Here is a 25,390-nt window from a genome sequence, read left to right as displayed (position 1 = left end):
GATGATACATGTTTTATATATATTATATATAATGTATACAAAAATCCCTGATTATTGATTTATAACATAATTGTATAGAATTATTTTTGCAATTTTGCCATGGGTGGTAATGAACTCTTGATTCAACTACCATATGTGCATTAATTCTGCTTGCCATTCAGAGGTGGTGAAGTGTTAACAACAGTACTGTGAAACAGAACACATTTCACTAGCACACCAGCCATGTTCGCTTTGTGTCCAAACAGTTCATAGTGAACACACCTGCTGTAGCTGTGACTAGTCCAGCTGCTATGTAAATGAGCGACTCCAACAAGCTATTCATTTTCATGACATTTGTAGCTATAGATTCCACAGGAGTGAAGGGAGCTGTGACCATCTTTCTGCCTCCATTTTATTTTTATGTTGATAAAAGCACAGATTCACTCAGTTACTAATTTATCTGATTTCACTATTTCTTGATACAAATAAAGTTTTATTTTTATTAACTACCAATGTCAGTTTCTTTACTTGAACTAGAATTGAGGTTTTAGAGGCTAAAAAGCTCCACCCAGAAAGGACAGAGGCAGTGGTCTTCTGTGCACTGCCTGAGACCCTTGGCTATAATCAGTAAATGATACTTCAGAAAGAGACTCGTTCAACTTCTAGAAAATAATTCTTACTTGGATTAGGGTCTTCAGTACATACTGTGGTGACAGTTGAAGTCAACCCAGCCACTGCTTCTCTGATATTTCCAGGGACAAAACCAATGGCAGATAAGGACAGAAGAATTTACCAAAAATAAATTTCTGGTATTCTTGTTTTGGGCTACATGCAATTTTTATGTTCAAATTTGCTCTACTAATAAATTTTCTTCTGTCAGTATTTGACAGTAAGAAGGACTGCATGCGTCCTCTGTGGAGAGTGGATACTATAGCATGGACCAACCACCAGTCATGGGAGGAAATGGCGTAGATCAGAAGACATTAAAGTGACTTAGTTCTAACATTCAGCCTGGTTTGAATGGAGCTGGTCTAAGGAGATATATGGAAGCAAAGACTAACACATTTCCTGTTTTGAAATTAACCAACACACTGTTTTGTTTTTTAATGCTATGTATCACATACCTGGAACTGACTCATTTACAAAATGCAACATTACAAAGTACCTTAAAGGCAGGGGATCATTTCCCAGTCTCATAATGAAGAGCTTTATCCCTGAGTAGTAAATATACTTGGATATTCTAGGATTAAGAAAAGAAGTTGGGGCTGGAGAGATGGCTCAGTGGTTAAGAGCACTGGCTGCTCTTCCAGAGGTCCTGAGTTCAATTCCCAGCATCCACATGGTGGCTCACAACCATCTATAATGGGATCTGATGCCCTCTTCTGGAATAAAGTCAACAGAACACTCACATACAAGAAATAAATAAATCTTAAGGAAAAAAAAAAAAAGTAAAGAAGTTGAAGGACCTAATGCATAGACTGCAAAGAAGTGTCTTTGTAGCTAAAAATATATCATTTTCATAGTTTGGACTTAAAAAAAAATCAATGCAAACAGGGCTGTAGGTTACACAGTTTTAACTGCACTGATGAAATAATTCAAAAACTTTATTGACCTATAACCTGATTAGATATGCCAGATGAGAATCAATATTGTACAGAAAGTTGTACAGAATTTTTTACATAGAAAACTTTACATCTGTACCATATACATTTTATCCATCTGAAAAAATTTTCTACATCCACTGTTAATATGGAATGCTTGACAAGCTTCTCATTTTAACCATCAGAGCACAATTCACAGTATGAATACATTTCCAGTAAATCTAACCTCCCCAAACCATGCCAGATTTGTTATTTTAATATATTCAACATTAAATTCTGTACATAGAAGAAAATCTACATCAAGCCCCGCCACCCAAAAGAAAAAGTGACAGCAACCTAGATTCATTTTGCAGTGATTCAAGTTTCAGTCTGTGAAAAGTCATCTACTTTAATGGCTCATCTTTAAAGCCCTAGGAGTATGGTACAGGTAGTTCTTGTCAGCACGGATGTCTTCTACCTTGGTGGTTTCCCCTCCTGTTGGGATCTTGACAAGCATTGGTCATAACAGATTCAGGGCATACTAAGCCCTTAATATGACCACCCCACCCCCAAAAGACAAAAGTTCAACCCAAATGTTTTAGTGCATTTGACAAAATATTATGGGTATTTAGCAAGTAGATAAGAAAATAAAGAAATAAAACAGTGCAGGAGGAACAATATGTTTTAAGATTTTTATATTACAGACCTGCATCTCTGTACATTTTCACAGAAAGATGATGATTCCCAGTATCTCAGATAGCCTGAGTGTGCAAAAATCTTCAGAGTAAGAATACCATAGTTGCTAAATATCTTTTACCATGAGCAATAATTTTCTCCCTTCCCCCCAATTATAAACATTTTATCCTTCAAAATACAGCTCTCCTGAGTTGTACTTCCTGCAGAAGTTCCATCTTTATATCTATACTTCTTTGGGTAAGTTTCATTTCCGTACCTGCCAAAAGTGTGGGGCTCACCCTGCTCAGAGGACAGGGAAGGACCCATGAAGGTAAGCTGACACTGAACAGGCTTTCTGTGCAACACAAGCCCAACATGACAGAGAAGCCACCAGACTACTAAAGGGACCGCATGGAGTGTTCCGACTGAGTTATAGCTGTAAGCATCTTTACCAGTAATTCTCAGACACTGCAATTCAGAGAAACAATTTTTTTCAGGTAGGAAACCTCTGCTCCAAGGTCCTTTTTACAGAGCGGAGGAATGTAAACACCAACAGAAAAATATTTAGTTCTCATCATTGCTTGTTTATTCCAAGTTCCTGTTCAGGTGGTTGTGATATCTGAAAAACTATTCCAATTCGCAGGAAAAATCTTCTAAGAACAGCACGAAGTTCAGGAATCAAGTCAAATTGCATAATTTCACATAGGAGAGGGTAGTAGAATGATGCATGAGCTTTAAACTGGGGAGGAGAGAGTGTCTCCATTAGTACTGCTTGTAATAACAAACCACAGATGCTAAACTTCCTTTAAGAGCTAGAGCAGCTGGGGAGGACCCTGATCGCAGAGAGGTGGGTCTGCCCAAGTGCTAAGGACATGCATTATACAACTGAAAGCCTAAAAGGAATTAAAAACAAAAACAAAAACAAAAGACCTAGGCACAAACTCAGGCCACTTGGTTCTTTGCTGTTTTAAAAAACATTTTCTCTACATATCTGACACAATTTAATAAATTAACATGCTTTTTCTGCATGTTGAGCAAAAGCAAGCAGGATAGGGAAGAAAATGAGTTTTTACAATGTATGAGCTATTAAATTGCATCTTTAAATATAATTCTTAAGTTTTAAGGGGAGATTCTACCTAGCACTTCAAAATGGTTGGATCATTTGAGGTGGGAAGACCCACCCTAAATCTGGGTCATACCTTCCAGTGGCAGCCCATAATGCCTTTCTGTGGGTAGAGCCACTATTGCACAATCTGACCACAGCCTATAACCCATTCTAACACACACACACACACACACACAATCCCTAGAGAACCCTGGCTAATACCAACTGCAACATGACATTCCACTTTTATAGGTCCAGTGGTATACGTGGACTTATTTTTGCTTTAATCCTTCATCTCTGAGCTCTGGTTTGCTCTTTTCTCTCCTTCATGCTCTTCCACACTACCCCAGACACAGGGAAGCAGACAGCAAGCACACTGGCCAGAGAGCAGATAATCAGGGAAGACACACACTCTAGGCCTCATCTGGCTCAGCACAGATGCAGATGCATCTGGACCCAGGGACCATGACTCAGGTGTCACCAGGACAGACACCTGACAACACTGAGTGGCCCTGCCCTGCCCCATAGGCTCTCCTATGCTAGTCTTAAAGTTTCAAGTATCAGGTGACCTAACTTGGCCATTTGAAATTTAGGGCTCCTAATCTGTAAGCTGCTTAACAAAATTTTGAAATGTACATTTTTTAAAACACTGCAATAAAATAGTTTATGATTTATATGTAAATGTATGCATCTATACATTTACTTATAATTTTTAATCTTTATTTTTACTGGTCTAAATTGTTCATTCTGGTCACCTGGAACACTGGCCCGAGAACCAGACATGGTGGGGCAGAGGCTCAGGTCAAGGTCACACTGTGTGGCCTGGAGACCTGTTTCCAACTGGGGGAATTTTAGTAACTCCAGGGGTCATAGTGGGGATTTCAATGTTGAGGAGCTTATCAATTATGGTCTCCACCTCTAATTGAACTGCTGGTTAGAAAACAAAGCTAAGTGAGTTTGCAGAGCCTAGGCTCTGAGTGACTACCTCTACTGCAAGGGACGGGGATGGACAGGAAGCCTCACACTTACCCTGTTATCACTGATCTTTAGGACTTTAGTTAGGAACAACAGAAGTAAATTAGTCCAGGCTTCGCGGTGACTTTCGGACGTCAGAGTGAGGAAGTACGTCAGTGCTTCACTGCAGACGCTGCAGAAGAGAAGGCCGCCTTTAGATACTGCATCACGAGGACTGGACAAAAGAGGCGGTGGATGGGAACTACTGCTGAACTGACTGGACCCCATTTTTATAACTGGAGCACCAAGACATGGTTTTCAAATGAGGAAGAAAGAAAACATTCAAGGAATCTACTGGGAACTGTTGGGGAAACACACCTTCTCCACTGTCTGTCTTTCACTCAGAGTCCCTGTGTGAGATAGATAGCAGGTGTGCAGGCCTGATGTTGAGACCTGGGTCCTCACTGGTGGCTTTGCCCTTCACGATTATGAGGCTCAGACTCCTCTGCACCTAGTTAGTTTTTGTGATTTGTGAGACACACTGAACGCCTGCTCTCAGGACAGGAATGAGCAATGCCCGGGCACTCTTTTTCCTAAATAACTGTTCAGTCTCAGCACAAGCTAAATTTACTTATTTAAATAAGTAAAACATCAATAGTAAAACAGAATGAAACAAATTCAACTAATCAAAACTCCAGCAGGGTGGTGGAGCACGCCTTTAATCCCAGCACTTGGGAGGCAGAGGCAGGTGGATCTCTCTGTTGGAGGTCAGCCTGGTCTACAGAGCAAGTTCCAGGACAGCTAGGACTACTCAGAGAAACTGTCTGGAAAAATCTAGAAATAACAATAACAAAACCTCAAATAGTTTAATAAACAAATGCAGGCAGACAAGACAACCTTTCATTTTCACGACTGCTCTACAAGAGAGACAGACCGTTCTTATGGCTTTGGAAGGACTCAAGGTTCTGAACGATAAAGATTTCCCCTTTGTCCTGTATGTTAGACATGACCTGCTCAGGTGCTGCTAGGTGGACACAGAACAGCGTTTACCTCAGTTAGGCCCAGGTGATGCTGCAGTCCCAGACACCCAAGAAGCAAACACAGGTATTCACAGGCAGCCTGGGACACAGGCGAGATGCCCAGTATGCAGGGGAAGGTGACTTAATTTTGACATTGACCTTGAAATGGGGCTTCCAGATTCTAAGGTTCAGCTAGCTGCTTGCTGCTGCTACTGTCCCTTTCACGTCTACACAGCTACCATCCAAGAGCCTTACTTTAACAGCCTCTGCTGGACTTCTTCCCAGGCACCGACTCTGCTCTCGTCCATGTACATCCGGAAGAGAATGCGCAGCCCACAGGCCAGGCTGCTTGTCTCCTGTTTTAGAAGATTGGGCTTGGACTTGCCTTTGAAGCCTGCAGGAGACGTTTTTTGAGTTAGAGTGGGAAGGCCCCTTACAGAAAGGTCACACAGCCTGTGAGGAGGCAGATTCTGCCTGTGTAGCACTGGCTGCCTGCAAAGCAGACCCTCTATAGATCAGCGGTTCTCAACCTGTGGGTTGTCACCTCTCTGGGGTCGCATATTTACATTACAATTCTTAACAGTAGCAAAATTACAGATACGCAGTAGCAACAAAATAATTGTATGGTTGGGGTCACCACAACATGAGGAACTGTATTAAAGGGCCACAGCATTAGGAAGGTTGAGAACCACTGCTCCAGACCTTAGATATAAAACAGTTTGGGGAAGCGAACACCCCTGAAGAATTACACCTGGAGCCCTGCAGGCAGAACCTCTGGCGGGGCTCCATCATCAGAGGGGATGGGAGGGAGGGCTGTTTGTAAGCCAGAACCATGGAAGGGCAGAGGAGAAGGACTGTCCTAGTCAGATATTAGCAACTGGGGTGGGGACAGCAGAGTTCAGCTCTCTGAGTGGGTTGTAAAGGGAAGAGGATAAACAAAGCCATGCTAGCTGAAACCTGTCATGGACTACACAGCAGCCAGCACTCTATTGGACCACAATCCTAGACCACAGCCTCCTCCTTTATTTTCCTGGCTATGTCCTGAGGACCCTCTCCTATGAAGAGGTAATGACAACTATTTCTTAAATATAGAAATGTCAGTGTAATTTATACAAAGCTTATTTTTTTATCCAAACCTGCTAAATTTCCTAAAAAAATGTGGTTTCCTCACCCACAATCATTCCTTTTGGTTCTGAGGGATGGCCACTCCTAGGGAAACAAAGTCATTCTAATAGTATGGAGAATCCATGTGGAACTGGACTTAACTTTCTCAAAGGAGTTTGTATTATGCCAACTAGCAACACAAAGGCAGTCAGCACAATCCGAGGAAAGCACACATCAGGTGGTCCCCAGAGGAGGACTGAGTGGGGTGAATGCAGTCAGTGGTCCCCAGAGGAGGACTGAGTGGGGTGAATGCAGTCGGTGGTTCCCAGAGGAGGACTGAGTGGGGTGAATGCAGTCGGTGGTCCCCAGAGGAGGACTGAGTGGGGTGAATGCAGTCAGTGGTCCCCAGAGGGGGACTGAGTGGGGTGAATGCAGTCAGTGGTCCCCAGAGGGGGACTGAGTGGGGTGAATGCAGTCAGTGGTCCCCAGAGGAGGACTGAGTGGGGTGAATGCAGTCGGTGGTTCCCAGAGGGGGACTGAGTGGGGTGAATGCAGTCGGTGGTCCCCAGAGGGGGACTGAGTGGGGTGAATGCAGTCAGTGGTCCCCAGAGGGGGACTGAGTGGGGTGAATGCAGTCGGTGGTCCCCAGAGGGGGACTGAGTGGGGTGAATGCAGTCAGTGGTCCCCAGAGGAGGACTGAGTGGGGTGAATGCAGTCGGTGGTTCCCAGAGGAGGACTGAGTGGGGTGAATGCAGTCAGTGGTCCCCAGAGGGGGACTGAGTGGGGTGAATGCAGTCAGTGGTCCCCAGAGGGGGACTGAGTGGGGTGAATGCAGTCAGTGGTCCCCAGAGGAGGACTGAGTGGGGTGAATGCAGTCGGTGGTTCCCAGAGGGGGACTGAGTGGGGTGAATGCAGTCGGTGGTCCCCAGAGGGGGACTGAGTGGGGTGAATGCAGTCAGTGGTCCCCAGAGGGGGACTGAGTGGGGTGAATGCAGTCGGTGGTCCCCAGAGGGGGACTGAGTGGGGTGAATGCAGTCAGTGGTCCCCAGAGGAGGACTGAGTGGGGTGAATGCAGTCGGTGGTTCCCAGAGGAGGACTGAGTGGGGTGAATGCAGTCAGTGGTCCCCAGAGGGGGACTGAGTGGGGTGAATGCAGTCGGTGGTCCCCAGAGGAGGACTGAGTGGGGTGAATGCAGTCAGTGGTCCCCAGAGGGGGACTGAGTGGGGTGAATGCAGTCAGTGGTCCCCAGAGGGGGACTGAGTGGGGTGAATGCAGTCGGTGGTCCCCAGAGGAGGACTGAGTGGGGTGAATGCAGTCGGTGGTCCCCAGAGGAGGACTGAGTGGGGTGAATGCAGTCAGTGGTCCCCAGAGGAGGACCGCATGGGGGTGAGTGCAGTCAGCTGGTTACTTGGCTTCTAGCTGACAGGAGACCTGGGTGCTAAATTATATCTCCTTATTATCACTCAGGAAGTTCCCACCACCACATGCCACACTGAGACAAGGATTGCTTACCTGCTTTCCACAGAGCAGTCCTCTGTTCATTGTTGGAATTAAATGCTTTTGCAAATCTATGTGACTCTAATAAGCAGTCCAGTAGCTTAAAAAGCTGTTGTGATGTTAAAAAGCGGTACATTCCTTGGTCTTGAGTATCAACTCGAACATCAAAGTCTACCGCATCTCTCTTTGGAAAACAAAACGCCACAAGACACGCTTCAGCCAGTGTTAGTAAACTAAAACTCAAGGCTCCCAACCCTCTTCTCTTCAATCTTTATGGATATATGTGTGTGCCTGCCCATCTGTATGTGCACCATGTGCATGCAGGTGTCCACACGGGCCAGAGGAGAGTACTGGATCCCCTAGAACCAGACATATAGGAAGCTGTGAACTCCCTGAGGGGAGATTTGGAATCAAACTGGGTCTTCTGTCAAGAGCTGCAAGCGCTCTTGACCTTTGAGCCATCTCTCCAGCTCCCACTTCCTATCCAAGCAAATCCTATCCTAACAAAGTAGAAAACACCTGCCTTCTTTTAAGCATCTGGTACCAGCACCCCTCCCACTGTCACAGATCCTTCCTGGAACCCCAACACCAGGCTTTGGTTGTCCCAGGCCTGTGGTCTTTGGCCACCTCTGTAGTTCACAAGCTCTTTCTCCTCTCAAGCAGTTTTGTATCTCTGAATAATGTTTTAACTACTCTTGCAGGATCCCTGTTCTTTTTCTAGTAATGTGAGGGCAAACTACCTCCTCTGTGATTGCATCCATAAAGGCGGTAGGACTGAGCACAACAGGCTCAGACCCTCCAGCATTTCTCCATGTTTCTCAATGGCCAGCTCAAGTGCTCACATATCCTGTGTTTAAAAAGCATTCTTCCCAGCCTCACATGGTGTGGGGTTTTTCTTCTCAACAAACTCCTCCCCAACCAAATGCACAAATCTTTCTGGACCGTGCATCCTTTGCCCACCCCTCTAGCACAAGTGGACTAGTATAACCCCAGTGAGACTCTGTGGACACCAGTCACTCAGAAATACTGTATAGTGTTCCCCCTTCTACCTTGGTTTCTATCTCTGGTGGGAAGCTCTTATCAATAGGCACACTGGCACCTCACCAACCTGGGAAACAACAAAGCAAACCCTTTCATGACCCCTCATGCTCCTACAGCTATCACTCCATTCTTCAGACCTCTTTACAGCAAACTCCTGAACAGAGTTATTACACACAGTCTCCAACTCCTCTTCTTATACCACAACAACTAGGCTTTTGTCCTCAGCATTAGACCGAATTTAACGTTGAGCTTCTGAAGTCCTATAAACCATCAACGGGTCAATCCTTCCTTAAACATTTGCTTTATCTGACTTCCGCTCTGACCTGACCTTGCTTCTCTTCGGACCTCAGTGACTTCTGTGGAGTCCCTACCAATCGCCTTGTCACCAGGAATTGTGACCATGGCCATTCTTATACCTCATGACATCATCTAGGCTCAGGGTTCGGCACGGCAGCTACATGAGGAAGGCCTCCCAAACGACATCTCTAGCCTGACTATCTGTCTAAGACCCAGAGCCGGAAGCTGCCTCCCTCCTCTCCCAGGGAGCTGCCCTCACAGTTCCTTACCTGGGCTGCAGCTAAGTTCTCTGCATCCTCCTTCTTACTTGTGGCTGGGAAGAACACAATGTTGTCGATGGTCTGGATGAGTTCCAGCTGCACAACACATTTAATCAACAGGGCGGCAAACAATTTTTGTTCTGGGAATTCTGTGAGGAAACCCCCCAACGCACATGCAAACAAAACATTATTTTGAATCCTTTATAATTTCTATGACATTATAATGCTAAGGAAACATTACTATGTATGAAGGTCATCTACATATCTCACACTGGAGAAGACATCCTGCCTTTGTTTATACGTACCACTTGCTAAAGTTAACTTTGTATCTGTGAAACATTTAGGAAAGGAATTGTTTAAATAAATGGAATTATCTTACATGATTTGAACAGTGTCCGTGTTCTAATTGGTTACTTTCAATTCAGGTTATTAGTGAAGTAAGTAGCCTTTACTGATGCCCAATTTTAATCTTTGAAAATAGTATGAAAACCCATATAAGGAAACAACAGGAACTAGATCAACACCAAACAGAAAGCAGGATAGCCAGGATTCTAATCAAACCATGTGATATTGTGGTTTAGCTATACGACAGGTTTATCCTGGTCCATGTGTGTGTTTGTAGATTAAACCAATGCTTATTTTCAGTTGACCCAAGAGCAAAGAAGTCATAAACATGTAGGTTAAGGACACTGCCACTAAACCGCTTCAGAAGTGTCCCCACCATAGCCTTCCTCTTCCAGTTAGAGACAAACTTTACTCCTCAGTCTACCGGTCAGCCAGGGCGGCATTACAGGAGAGCGCTCCTTTGTTCAACGACCGACCTGACCATGCAGTTAGGCAGCTGCAGAAGCAGAAGCTGAAAGAGGACTCGGGCACCAGCTGCTGTGAGCACTGGGCAGCACTGGTATGGGCCAGGCGGGGAAGGGAAGGGCCAGACAGCAAGGCCACATCTCAGTCCTCTTCTGATGGGCAACAGATGCCCAAGAACACTTACTTATTAATCCATCTTGGGCAATGGTTCCAGCAGTTGCTGATTGACAACTCCTTAGTTTCTTTCTAATATAAAAAGCATCTACTATAAAATTCCTTTTCTGGCACCAATTTTTGCAAGTTAAATTTATTTACTGAGACATTTGTAAGTTTCCTATCCAGATATTTTTCTAGACGTGCTGTTCTATGTGGTATTTGGCTGTTATGGTTGAAGACAAGTCAAAACAAGAACCCCACAGTCCCAAGGTCTCTTTCATCATCCCTATCACAATGATGGCAATCACTGTGCACTCACCCCTTCATTTTATTAGCCAAACATCCCAGACCAGAGCCTCTTGGTAGCACCTGGACCCCAGAAGGGGCTTAGCAGCAGGTTCTTTAGACATTACAAAGAATTAGCATACAGCCCAGTAATTCTACTTCTAGGTACATTTACAGAAGACCTGAAAACAGGTGTTGAAACTGCTTGAACACAAATATTCCCGTTAGCACTATTGATAACTGAAGTGGCACAAACTCAGTGTCAATCGGCAGCTGAGTGGGGAAACAAAATATGTACACACATAGGAAAGATTGCTAACTCAGTAATAAAAAGAAGTTACTGATTCATACTATGATGAATCTCATGATCACATATTCTATGATTCCATTCATACAAAACCCACAGAAGCTAGGCGTGGTGGCACACACCTTTAATCCTGGCACTTGGGAGGCAGAGCCAGGCGGATCTCTGTGAGTTTGAGGCCAGCCTGGTCTACAGAGTGAGATCCAGGACAGGCACCAAAACTACACAGAGAAACCCTGTCTCGAAAAACCAAAAAAGAAAAAGAAACAACAATAACAACAAGCCCACAGAAGAGCCTAGACACAGACACAGAAAGCAGAATGGTGGTTGCCAGGGGGATAGATAAGGGGAGAGTAAGGAGTGGCTACTTACTGACTGGGATTTTCTTTTGGTGGTGATGAAAATGTTTGCTTAGTCATAGGTGGTATTTGTACAACATTCGGAATGTACTAAATGCAACTCAGTTGTTTATTTGCAAATAATCATTGTTCTGTGAATATAGTCTCAATTCACTTTTTTATTACATTTACTTATTTTGTGTTTATTGTGCATGTACATACATGTGTGTGTTGGCAGGTGGAGACCAGGGGGCAACCTTGAGGACATAGTTCTTTCCTTCTACCACAGAGTTCCCATGGACCAAACGCAGGGCATCAGACCTGGTGGCAAGTGCCTTTACCTGCTAAGCCATCTTGTTGGTCACAGACTCAAGTGTTACAAAAAGTACTTAAAGCCACATTCTTTTCTAAAGAGATGTAGTCTTTCTTTCCTATGTGTTATTTGCTTTCAGCAAACAACACTGAACTGTGTCAAAAAATGAGAGAGTGTCCTATTTTTGGGCAAAGGTGATGAAAAATCTGAAGGTGATCCATGGAGACATGGGGTAGGCAGCAGTGTAGAGAGCTTGATCCTCTGAGCTGGGAGCTCCTGCGTTAGGATCCTTTACTAAGTTCCCAGGCAGAGAGGCAGAGGAAGACATGCAGCTTCCTACCTTTACAGACAGAAAATGGGGCTGGAATGTAGAGGGATCGAGAAAGAAGCCCCATGCACCCAACACAAACACTAGCCAAAGGCACTGTGATCAAAACTGATATTGCAGATGTTAATGAAGTCCTTGAAAGAGAACATCTGTCAGAGATGTCCACATGGGTGGACAGAGTAAAAAGTTATTTCGAAACCAACTATGGCATATGCTTATTAAGAAGAGTAACAACTGGGTGGTGGCATTGCACGCCTTTAATCCCAGCACTCAGAAGCAGAAGCAGGCGGATCTCTGTGAGTTCGAGGTCAGCCTAGTCTACAGAGGGAGTTCCAGGACAGCCAGAGCGGTTATACAGAAATACCCTGCCTTGAACCCTCCTCCCCCGAAAAAAGTGTATCAAAAAACGACTCTTACCTACATAAAGTACAGTTTATTTTTATTTAGAGAAATAACTCACTTGCTGTCGATTTCACTTTGCTAACTTCTTCATTCATAGTAGGAACAGAAACCAGTGGTGCCTGCTGTCTGTTATCAGAAGACCTTGGTTGAACAGAATCGTGTATATCTACAGATTTCTGCGATATCGTATCCTAAAAAGATAAATTCATTTTTAAGCACATTACAAGGAGGCACATATTTTCTATTATACTAGTTTTTAAAAATTATCCATGAAAATATCCTGCAGTTTAAATTATCTAGACATAGGTAAAAGTTGAACACCTTTAAGACCATGGCTGAGGGTTCATACAGGGGGAATGCCTCAAATTTGAGGCCAGCCTGGACTGCAGAAGGTGAAATTTACCTTGAAAAACCTAAACCCAGGCCAGGTGGTGGTGGTACAAGCCTTTGATCCCAGCACTTGGGAAGCAGAGGCAGGCAGATCTCTGTGAGTTCAAAGCCAGCCTGGTCTATAGAGTTAGTTCCGGGACAGCCAAAGCTGCATAAAGAAATTATGCCTCAAAAACAAAATGAAACAAAACAAAACCTTCAAAAAACAAAAGAAAAAAGCAAAAAAAAAAAAAAAAACCCCTAAAAAAATTGATCCTCTGTGAGTTCAGGCTTGATACCATCCATGTGGTACGATAAGAATTTGATGTTACAATACATGCAAAACTAGTCAAGCACTAACCACATGTGTTCTCCAGATCTAACCCAACTCACAGGTGTTAAAGTGGAGGGAAATTTCATGTGGTTCATCAGAATTTCCTTTGTGGGAGTAGCTAGTGAAGTATCTTCTGTTGCCCAAGGAACCAAGGACAGAAAGGTCTGTATGAAGGTGACTAAATAGAAGTTTGGGGTCAAGAGAAGCCAGGCCTAAGTCCAACAGACCCACACAGTCTGATCTGAGCTGTAATAGCAGGACGGAGGAAAAGCTTAATGACCCGAGCAGGGCTCTTCTTCTCTGGACAGGTTTCCTCACAAGTGAAGAATTAGAGGTGGGAAATGGGATGCTCTAGTGTAGGGTCACACAGCTAAGGGTAGCTGACATTCCTCTTTGTTTTACTTGGTGACAACAGTGTATTGCTTTAGGACAAGCACTGTGCTGTTTCTCTAAGTATGGCCTCACCTGAGTTGTGGAGGCCTGTGTTCCCAGAAACAGTACTAAGCAATTAGATTTTAACTGGCTTCATGTCAAATGAAAACACAGCTTATGATTTGTCATTTCCAGTTCTGGATAAAACAGGGAACTATATGTAAATTTGCTATAGGAGGATTAAGTATGAAAACATTTTTTAAAGATTTATTTTTAATTATGTGTATGTGTTCATGAGTGCAGATGCCCACAGAGACCAGAAAAGGGTGTTGGCTCCCCTGGAACTGGAGTTACAGACGGCTGTGAGCTCCCTGTAGGTGCTGGGGACACTCAGGTCCTCTGCAGCAGTAGCTCCTGTTCTCAAACACTGAGCCTCTCTCTAGTCCTATGAAAACATTTTTAAACAATAAAGCATTATACATTATAGAGCTGGATTATTATTGTTATGGGTTTTAGTGATCTAAGGAAGTTTTTTTTTTTTAACACATAAGCAGCTTTAAGTAAAAAACTGTTTTAGTCTAGAAGAGTATTTATTTGACCATGATGACTTCAAAAAACAGTTTAAAGTAAAAACACATAGGAATACTTATAGTAATAGTTAAACTGTGTTACAGCAGGGTTGTAAAATTATTTGTATTTTAGAAATTTTTGAATGTCAGGTAAAGAGAAATTCTTCCTGTAGCTGTGAAAATATTGTCTAGATATGCTAAACAGTATTTACATTTAAAAATCTTTTAAGTGTATATATAATAGTAACTATCTGTAAATGTATAGGAAACAATGGAAGGATGTCTACAAACTGGGTAGGGTTGCAGCAGGGGGGTAGGATAAAAACTGGTATATTTTAAGCACTGAATTCTTTCTTATACATAGAGTACTTTTATTACATCTATTTTTGTAGTGACAGGTTACTTTTAAAATATGTATCTTAAGTGCACAGCAAGAAAGACTTCAGCTAGGAATGAAATTCCCACAACGTTGGCAAGGTCTAAGGCGTTAAGGAGGCGAGACAGAGAGGCTGAGGGCAGAGCTGATGGGGAGCAGCAGCAGCAGCTGCAAGATTGGAAGGTGAGCCAGGGTGCAGTGCCCAGACACGAGTGGGACTCATCTTTGGTACCCACGCCTGAGGTGTCTGGTGAGATGCATCTGACGTCATCTTCCCCACAAGTCTCAGTTTATGTGGAGAGCAAGTGACATGCAGAACAGGACAGAACTAGATGGTGTATATCCAGGATTTCCTTGGGACAGAAAACAAACCCATATTGCACATGCTACCTTGTTGTGGAGACCACAGAGGCTATCTAGTCAGACCTTACTCAGAGTCAGAGAATCAGAGCTTGCTTTACCCAGCAGGGCTGCGTAAGGAGATGATTTGACCACAGGCGTGTTTACCAGGTGTTTGGAAGGGTCTACACTTGGCTGTACAGTGTGTTTGATCTTGTAAGGGGGAGGTCTTTTGCCTTTCCCCTTGGCATGTTATAAAAAGCCCTTTTCAATAAAGGACTGGGTGGTTGAGTATTGACCCAGGGCCCTCCCAAAGCTATCCTGTGCCTCTGTCTTTCTTATCGTCTCTTTCTATCTTTCTATTTAGTATTTCCTCATTCCTGTCTCCTCCACCCAAGAATCCTTTGATAAGTGGGAGCAGTTTGGAGCTGGTCTCCCACAGACTCCCACACCCTGTGTAGTGGAGGAGTATCCACAAAAAAGAGAAAGCTCATTCCTGGCATGCACAGGATGACCTACAAGTGGTGTGGGGTGTCTAATGGATCACACCAGCAGATCAAGTATGGAGCAATTATGAGTCTATGGCAGATACCACAGTTCTCAAGAAACAGAATACTACTTTAGTATGTAATCTATGTTTTAACTATTAACAATTAGTTGAGAAATTTAAAAGCTGTGGGAAGCAAACAAGTCAGTAGGTATTATGGTCTCCTAGGTTTAAAATTCAAGGGCTAGCCGGGCGGTGGTGGCGCACGCCTTTAATCCCAGCACTTGGGAGGCAGAGGCAGGTGGATCTTTGTGAGTACGAGGCCAGCCTGGTCTACAGAGAGAGAGAGATCCAGGAAAGGCGCAAAGCTACACAGAGAAACCCTGTCTCAAAAAACAAAACAAAAAAAAAAAAAAAAAAAAAAAAAAAAAATTCAAGGGCTAGGGGCTGCTGACTGTTCTTGCAGAGGACCTGAGTTTGATTCCCAGAACCCACATAGTGGCTCACAACCATGTGTAACTCAAGTTCTAGGGAACCTGGCAACACTTGTGGCCTCCATGGGCTGCTGCACACTTGTGGAACACAAAAACTCCTGCAGGCAAATACATAGAACACATACACATACACAAATCTTTTGAAAGTTTTCAAGGGCTAGAAAACCAATGTGAACAGTGTGATCTAGTTTTTTTTTTTTTTTTCTTGCTGTTTATGGTAAAATGGAAAAAGCAGAATCAGAATGAAGCCTACATATCAGATAAAAATAGTTCCAACAAGGATGTTTTGCTTGTGGTGATCTGAGTTATCCTTTTGGTATCATCAAGGAAAGATGTGACTCTTGTTGTGGTTAAAGGATATCATATTTGCACACAAAGCACGCGGGTAGAGTGTGAAAGGCAGTGTAAAGATGGCGGAGGAGGGCGTGACAGAGAGGGAACAGGAACAGCAGTCACATGGCATAAGGGAGCTGACAGCGAAGCCTGTCTAAGACACAGGACCCATGTCCTCGGTATTTAAGTCAAAAGACTAATAATAATTCAGTTCACGCTGGTCAAGTGCCTCCTGAACATCCGAGTATAGGAAATCAATACATGGGCTGAAGGGCACGCTGGAATTCCTCAACTATTTTCTGTACGGTGAAATTATATCAAAGTAAACCGTTAAAATAAAACAAGGTTTAATAATATCTCTAAATTAGTGTAGAAAATCTCTATATAATCTGCTATCTGCATTTATAATCCTTGAAATCATTTTATTTTGTATATAAAACAGTAATTTTAAGTATCCTCTTCGTGGTACTTAACAGAATATAAAACTGTTATTATATCAGGAATTTTAATCTGAGGATTTCAACACAAGAAACTGACACCATCTTTTAAAAAGAGTTGGTCTCACTGCCAGGGTTCAAATGTTTGTACCCATACATTCTTATGTGCCAATCATTAGTGTATGTATGAAATTCGGAAACAAAATTCATGCTCAAAACTTAATCCTCTATGCACAATAGTAAGAGGTCATTCGACAAGAGGGCAGTGCCCTATGGACAGAGTGTTGCCTTAGTATAGAAGGAATGGAGAGCGTAAAGCGGCTCTTTCTGCCCCTCTGCCTTCTGCCATGGAGGGATGTGACAGTAAGGTGCCAATGTGGAAGCAGAGGGCAGCTTCCCTCATGGTACTAACTGCTCACTTTGCAGCTGCAGTTGCTTCTAGACCCCGAGGATTAGGTGCTGTGTAAAGCAAGGGGAACAAATCAGGACAGTGACACACGGAGCTTGGTCCACAGTTAAATGACTTGCCACGGACAACTTCACACAGGCTTTACTTACTTACCAATTGCTTTTCACTCACAGGTGACGGAGAAGGGGGAACAGTCTCTCCAGAAGCAGGACGCCACGTCAGGAGCCTTTAAGATACCAAAACAAAAACCAGTCACTGGGGCCACAGGAAAGAGTTATGCCACATGCAGCATGTTTTAAATGGGCATTAAAAAAGTGAAAAAAAATTAATCTGATTACTGATGAATGCAATTTTCTGAAATCCATTTAGTAAAAATTTTAAAAGATGTACTTCTGGAAAATAGTTCAGCAGTACTCAATATAATTATAAGGATAATAGTTTTATAGTAAAATACAGTTCCTGAAGTGCCATGAATTTTAAACTTACTTCATGTCTTAAATAGCATCTCAAAGCAAGCTTGTTTTAAAAGTCTGACACTTTTCAAAAAAACCTCATAGAATTATAACTTACAAAAAATAAAAATTCATAAAACTCTTTAGATTCTATTTTTTTAAAGATAGAAAAATTAAGTCAATTAGGCCCCAAAGAGAAGTTAACTTGCCACCTCTGAATTAGGAGCTTGCAGAAGAAATATGATTAAGGATCAAATTCTCCTTTCTGAAAAGCGTAAGCTCTAGAATCCAGACAGAGGCCAACAAATTATTTCACTTCAATAAAAAGAAGTTGGCAATAGATCCTTTCCATTAAGATACACACACACACACACACACACACACACACACACACACACACACACGGCCATGAGTGTGTAACTTAAACTAAAACACATGCAGGTCCAATTAAAAATCATGCGTAGCAGTAGATGTATATAAACAGCTCATGGCGGGTGGAGGGAGCGGGGAATGCTGCAGGTAAGGCTTCGTACTATCTCTGACACAGGACACGTACACTGACAGACATGTCTCAGTTGTCAGCTGCTCACCCTGCTCCAGGTAAGTGTGAAAATGTAACTGGAAGTGGGTCAAAGAAATCACTGTGCATCTTTCAGAACAGACTATTTTTCTAGTGTACTTGTGTTTTACTTCCTATTTATGTTCTTACTATTTATAAGAGTATTTCAAGACCATAAACCAGATTTAATTCATGTTACAAAACAGGATATAAAGTTAAAAATGTGGAATAGCTGATAATTTTCATATGGCTTTCTATCAGCACTGGGTGTACTTCATGTTTCCAGGAAGAGTCTATCTGCAGACTGAAACATTTCAGACAGTAAGTAAAGCTATATACAAATCAGAGAGAGCCCCTGGGCTGTGCCGGGCATAAATTCTAATCTATCCTATGAATAATCCAGGTGTTAATGTATCTTGGTTTCTTTACTGATTAAAAACTACTCAAAACTCATTCCTTACAGAAAGATGACAATTTAGTGTACAGGGTAGTATTTACAAACAGGTTTTCTTTAGATTAATAAATCTATTGTAACTGAAATATATGTTAAGGAAGACTCTTTTCCTTGAAATCAAACTATCACCTGGTGTCATACATTCAAATAAAATCTTATAATACCAGTAGTCATCATATTATGACCCAAACTCTAGAAAAGCATACTGAAGATTTTGTTTCACAAATGACTTTCTCCATGCAGTTTTTACAGTTGATTCATTGTGCACTTTTAAACCCAGTCAATATACAAATATAAAGTAGACCTGTATAAAATCTTACGCATGAGGAATTGTGGTTTTGAAGATATCCAGGGTGCAGTTACAGGTTTTATCCCAGATTTCTAGAGTAAACTTTTCACCATTCAGAATAACCACATTTTCTAAGCAGTTTGTACCAGAGCGTGCTAACTGCTCATTGTCTAGAAAAGAAAAGAACAATTCATTTACATATCTCCAGTGTCACGTGTCACACTTGGTGTTAACATAGCTGGTACAGACCTACCTTGTTGCACACACCAGTATAGCTGGGCAAAAATATCATCCAAAAGCACATCACTAAGAACTTCTAAATACTGGGTGAATACATCACATATCGCATAAAGGGCATGATTGCAAGTTGTTGTCATCCATTCGGCTTTCTGGGGAGAAAGGGGATCATGAAGTGAAGGTCATGCTGTCCATCAACCACTAGACCCTGTCTCAAATCTCCTCTCCTAAATTACTTTAAAGATAATTACAAAAGTCTCCGTTTAATACAGGACAGAGAGGGAAAATGAGGCTCTCTAGCCACAGAGCCTGAAATACATACTCTGTAAGTGGTTTATAATAAAATAAATTGAAATAAATTAAGCTAATTTTACTCTGTATTCTTTACTGAACAAGAATTTAGCATCCAATATTAATGAAAGTTACTGGGGTTTCTTAGTTATGACTATAACACAACACGGAAGAGAGGCTGGCAGTTTAATGAAAGCAATGACAATACAAATTAAATCATTACTTCAGTCCTATTTCCAAACAGTGTCCTTGCTAACGAAAGAAAACATTCTTATTTCTCACATACTGAAGAAACATATTCGAGGAATTCTTTTATGTTCAGTGTGTTTAGTTTCAAACACTAAAATGTACTGAGTGAAAACCTAAGAATGGTACAACTTTATGCTAAAAAACTGTTCTTCTCTTACCTCTGTTTGCTGTTCTGGCAATTTCATATTGTCAAAGATTCTGAAAACAATCCTAAATAAGTCCTGCCACCAGTGTTTTTCATAAGTGTGGCCATATGTTTTCATTATTTCAAACATAACTGTTAAGCCCCTAAATAACAGAACACAATTAGGAAAGCTGTAATGCAAAGAAGCAAAACTTTCTAAGAAGCTTTAAAGGTTTACAAAGCTACTAAAAAAGGAAAAGTTAATACTGGTTGTTAATGCACATTGAATATAAAACAATTTAAGTTGTAAAATAACAGGTTCCTTTAGGATACACATCATCTAGAAAAGAAAAACTCCAAAGGATCTGCCCTTAAGTTTGTTTATTTTTCTGTTCCCCACACATACCAGTCCAGCTGTTAAAAACTGTACATGGAATCTGCAGTGTTTTGAATAGGAATGGCCCCCATAAGCTCACAGATTTGAATGCTTGGTCATTAGGGAGAGGAGCTACTTGACAGGGATTAGGAGATGTGGCCCTTATTGGAAGAAGTGTGTCACGAGGGATGGGCTTTTGGGGTTTCAAATACTGAAACAAGGCCCAGTGTCTCTCTTTTCCTGCTGTCTGCTGATCTGGATGAAAAATTCTCAGCTGTCTCTCCAGCACCATGCTGCCATGCTTCCTGCTATGCCGATCGATAATGGACTAGACCTCTGAACAGTAAGCCAGACCCAATTAAATGCTTTCCTCACAAGAGTTGCCATGGTCAGGATGCCCAGTAGAACACTGACTAAGACAGATTTTGAAGAACTATGGGAAAGGAAGAAAGAACTCACAGCAATCTAAGAACAAAGAAAAATGATGTTAGAAAAACCCTTTTCAAAGGGTTATAGGGATTTTCAGCTACCACTATGAACTCTGTTCACATAATGTACCCATACAAAAGCTCGACTAACCAATCCACTGAGGCCTAGTCTCCATGAGGGAAGTGGCCTGCACATCTCTTGGTTCTTGCTATATTTTAGGCAGTGCTAAGAACTCAGGCAAGTCAATATGTGATGAACAAATAAACCACCCAAAGATCACACTGACAAGCTTTTAAGCACTGAAACTGATATTCAAAAACTGCCTTTCTGATTTATTATCTTTCTTGAAATACTACTTTAGTGAAATTATTAAAGTTTTATCTTTTCCCTATATGTAACTTCTGTCTGGTAATTTTATTTCTAGAAGTGTTAAAATGGTCAGTTAAAACAAACATGTCTCTGAAAGTTTCCTAAGGACTGGTACAGAGCCTAGGCCATATGCTGCTGTGTCCCTCAGACCGAGCACATGGAGTAGGTTCTCAAAAACCATGTTATGTGGATATGTAAGATAAGCATGGTAATGTTCAGTCCCTTAGCAAGTTCACAGCAGCCTGTAGCACCCAATGCATGTTATGAACCAGGGTAGAGACCGAAGTGACTCTCTTCCCTACGTTAAAACTATACCCATCAAAATTAAACTGGGAATTAGAGCCTGAAGAACGTTTCACTTTTATAGCTGTATTTGTTAGAACAGAAATTCTGATGAAATAAGATTATAATCTAAAAAGTAGGACTCAGACCACAGAGGTTTCTCATAAAACTCAGTATTATCAATAACATTATCAAACATTTTACTTTATACTTTCACATGATAGACTGTTTGGCGGAGGACTTCTTTAGCAACTTGTTAAAATTCAAGACTATTCATTTACAAATTCTTTTAGCCAGTGCGGCTTCTGTAAGCATAAGTACTTGGGAGAGAGTGACCAGCCTGAGCTACATGATACTTTGTCTCAAAAACAAACAACAAAAAAAGCTAATTAATTTTTAAAAATGCTTCTACCATTTACCAGGAAGAAATTTTGTCATTAATTGCAGTTTCTGAATTGAAACAAGTGAAAAAAAATATTTACAGCATTAAACACAGAAGTTAAAAACAGAGTAAAAGATGGATTTAAGTAATATATTTCATTTTACACTAATATATCTAGTAATCATATTAATGTAGTCTAAAATGTGTCTATCTCTTTTATATATATATATATATATATATATATATATATATATATATATATATATGTATATAAATATTTCTTCTCCTCCTCTTTCTCCTTTTTTTGTTTTTTCAAGACAGAGTTTCTCTACGTATCTCTGGCTGTCCTGGAACTTGCTCTGTAGACCAGGAGGCCTGGAATTCACAGAGATCTGCCTGCCTCTGCCTCCTGAGTGCTGGGATTAAAGGCGTGCACCACCACCACCTGGCTGGCAAGCTAGCTCGCTCACTCTATCATCTGTCTGTCCATCCCTTCCTCCCTTCCTCCCTCGCTCCCTCCCTCCCTCTCTCCCTAATTCTTAATATATTTGGTAAAACAAAACAAAACAAAACAATTTTGTGGTAACTATAAACTTGTATGTATCCATAATAAAAGTGAATTAGAATAAAAGTAAGTCCTTCAAAACTTAAATTTCAAATCTGGATTGTTACCTGGTTCTTACATCTAATTTGCATCGATTGATGATACACGATAACTCAAAGAGAATCGGGAACCATCCTCTCACCCACACCCTGTCTTCAGGCGCCACATTCATGTCGTCACTTGTGTATTCCTTGAACGCCTTCAAGAAGAAAGGTGGAATCATAAGGCAAAGAAAAATCCTCTTACACAGTCAGTTTAATACTTCTCAGGAAAAACACTAGTGCTTTACCAATCAAAAGTGAGAAATTTAATACATAATAATTTACAAAAAGCTTATGACTTACAAATGTCTGTGAAGAGTCTTTGACTAGACTTTTTTAAAAGAAGTTGGCTTTACAGGGCTAGAGACGGCTGAGCAGTTAAGAGCACATCCTACTCTTGCAAGGAAACTGAATTTGGTTCCCAGCACCCCCGTGAGGTGGTCCACAACAGCCTGTTACCTCCAGCTCTAGGGGCATCAGATGCTTCCAGCCTCCACAGACACCTACTTATACACTTGTGCACATACGTCCCTCCCCACGTATGCACATGATAGCTTCAGATATGCAAAGTAAAATCAGCAAGGTTGTCAATGCAGCCTTTTACTTCAGTGCTTAAGTACACACTCCTCCACGGCCAATGAACTTCAGTGCCGCAAAGCCCAGGCGGACAGGTGACAGGGTGGATGCTTAGAGATAGGCCGGGCTCAAAGCCGCTATGGACACAACTCAGACTTCTCATACTGGTCTCCTTATCTATATAAAGTTGTAACACTCCCTGCCCCATTTGGTGTTACAAAAATTAAACAAATAAATATATTTACTTGGAACACCTGACAGCTATAGTAATGGCTAGTAGTCCCTGGCCATCTTAACTCAGAATCAAGTTCAGACTAATTTTGGGCTCAAAATAAATGCTTCCTATACCCCAAGTTTCCAAACCAATATAGACTTCAGATTATACTCATTACTCAGCAAGATTGTGTTTACTAAATGATGCTATACCTGAGGTCTATCAGACACGTATTTTGCACAATGGCGAATAAGTCGAATTGCTTCCATACTTGTGTCTGGGAAAGCTGCATTACATGCGAACTCAGATAAACATTTCACTGCATCCTGGAAAGAATCAATAGTCGCTGGAAAGTGCTTTTCAAATACAAGAGCTAAAACAGAGAAAAATAAACAGAAATAACTACACATTTCAATTATTTTAATTGTATCCAAAATATATTAACCTCTACTGTAGTACATACTTCTGACAGGTTGTCAAGGATTTTGACATCTAAGAAAAATGGGTCTGAGTTGTCTTGACGACTAGCCTGTCCTGAGTAGTGAGGCAAGTGCGATGTGTCTATTTTGTTCACAACATAAACACCACATAATAAAGTCACAGGTGTACTCTAACTTTTGTTGGGTAGATATGCAGAATTAACTACCCTCTGGATGCCTCTGTTTAACAATGCCTACAAGGACATTTGATTACTTGAAATATTTAAGTAAAATGCTTCACAGTTAGACAAGCACTCACTGAATGATACCCAAGATAGTCCCACCCACATAAACGCAAACAGGGTTTACAGATAGGCCTGGCTGTGCCCAGATTGTTTCACTGGTGCTGGAGACCCAACCCCAGTCATCGTGCTTGTCCAGCAAACGTTTAGTCACTAGACTAGACTAACTTCCATCCTTATACTGCAACTTCCCTCAAAGGCAGGGAGACGGTACAGTGGTCAAGAACACTAAAGAATCAACCATGGCAGTGGCGACGCACACTTTTAATCCCAGTACTCGGGAGGCAGAGGCAGGTGAATCTCTGAGTTCGAGGCCAGCCTGGGCTACAGAGTGAGATCCAGTCCAGCCATGGCTATACAGAGAAACCCTGTCTCAAAAAAGATTTGGGGCTGGAGAGATGGCTTAGAAGTTAAGAGCACTGGCTACTCTTCCAAAGGTTCTGAGTTCAATTCCCAGCAACCACATGGTGGCTCACAAGCATCTGTAATGAGATCTGATGCCCTCTTCTGGCCTGCAGGCATACGTGCAGGCAGAACACTGTATACATGATAAACAAATCTTAAAAAAAAAAAAAAAAAAGAATCAACCAAATGCTTTGCCCCACACCCCAGCCGCTGGAGATAAGCTCACTGTTAGTGTATTTGGCCTAGCAAGCCCCAGGCCTTGAGTTCAACCCCCAGCACTACGAATCAACTGAACACATTTAGCTTTTCTATCTGCACTCAACACAGTTAAGGAATACTTACTGACAATGTGCCCTGTTGTCTGAAATGCAAGTTCCACTATGCTTTCATCTTGGTCTGATGCAGCTAGATGGAATACTGAGAAAATATTCTTCCATCCTGAGCGAATATTTGCAGCCTGAGAATTGACCATCTGTGCTATACACCGTACAACCATATCTCGAATTGTTGGAGACCTAAAATAGTAATGTAATTGCTTAAATATGTATCCACATAAAATTCAACCCATTTTTTTTTCTTGGCCTAGAACATAGTAAGATATTACTGATATTATTCCACTAAAAAAAAATATTACCTGTTTCGTTTCATTATATGTTCAAAAGGCCTTAAGAAATCCTTTTGGAATCTGAAATTTGCAAGTTCCCCTTTCTCTAAAAACTTCATTGATAATTGCCTCAGGGAGTCCACTGCAAATATGGCTACATCTTCATTAGGATTGCAACCGACCTGTGAGGGCAGCAACAGGACCAAGATGCGGATGTTAGAGGTGAAACTATCATTTCTCAGTATTGCCTTTGAAAAAAGGCACAAAACAATCAGCATAAGAAGATGAATCCTAGGTTCTTCACAAAGGCCCCAGGATGAGAAAAACGGAAAATAGACATGTTTAATGAAATTGTCACAATTTTCAGCAATCATTTCTAAGAAGAATGCAACTCAAAAAGTTTTGTGTTTCTTTAAAAAAAAAACTACATATGAACGTGCATTTGTGTTGTCTCTGTGTGTGTATATTGTACATGTGTGTATGTGTTCAAGAGCAGAAGAGGGCATCAGATCCTCTGATACTTGAGTTGTAACTCTAGGTGGTTGTGAGCTGCTAGATGTGGACACTGGGAACTGGACTTGGGTCCTTGTAAGAGCTCTTCTTTTTCCTTTTTGCGACAGGATCTTGCCATACAAGTAGTCCAAGCTAGCTTTGAACTCACAGACATTCTGCCTCAACCTACCCAAAGTGCCAGTAATAAAAGTTTGTAGCATGATTCCTGAAAGGTTTTCTAAATTTAATTATAAAACTGTAACAAACAATTGCT

The 25,390-nt window shown here is 41.7% G+C and overlaps 1 protein-coding gene across 2 annotated transcripts in view; it reads right to left on the bottom strand.

Moving 5' to 3' along the window:
- Positions 1–1,565: 1,565 nt before the first annotated feature.
- The window catches only part of Arfgef1 (ADP ribosylation factor guanine nucleotide exchange factor 1), a 104,069-nt gene continuing 80,244 nt past the window's right edge, over positions 1,566–25,390 (bottom strand). For both annotated transcript variants that reach the window (XM_059254012.1, XM_059254011.1), the window contains exons 26-39: positions 24,655–24,806; positions 24,363–24,535; positions 23,107–23,267; positions 22,132–22,262; positions 19,656–19,785; positions 18,974–19,109; positions 18,752–18,890; positions 17,120–17,192; positions 12,506–12,638; positions 9,521–9,660; positions 7,929–8,097; positions 5,568–5,706; positions 4,369–4,486; positions 1,566–2,973 (exon numbers count right to left, since the gene is read on the bottom strand). In XM_059254012.1, the coding sequence (XP_059109995.1) occupies positions 2,809–2,973; positions 4,369–4,486; positions 5,568–5,706; positions 7,929–8,097; positions 9,521–9,660; positions 12,506–12,638; positions 17,120–17,192; positions 18,752–18,890; positions 18,974–19,109; positions 19,656–19,785; positions 22,132–22,262; positions 23,107–23,267; positions 24,363–24,535; positions 24,655–24,806 (1,959 nt within the window). In that variant the 3' untranslated portion in view covers positions 1,566–2,808. The remainder of the gene's footprint in view (positions 2,974–4,368; positions 4,487–5,567; positions 5,707–7,928; positions 8,098–9,520; positions 9,661–12,505; positions 12,639–17,119; positions 17,193–18,751; positions 18,891–18,973; positions 19,110–19,655; positions 19,786–22,131; positions 22,263–23,106; positions 23,268–24,362; positions 24,536–24,654; positions 24,807–25,390) is intronic.

This window comes from Peromyscus eremicus, chromosome 2 (assembly GCF_949786415.1).
Source record: "Peromyscus eremicus chromosome 2, PerEre_H2_v1, whole genome shotgun sequence".
Taxonomy (NCBI): Eukaryota; Metazoa; Chordata; class Mammalia; order Rodentia; family Cricetidae; genus Peromyscus; species Peromyscus eremicus.
Note: the sequence above shows the minus strand (reverse complement) of the source record. Positions and strands in the feature narration are given on the sequence as shown.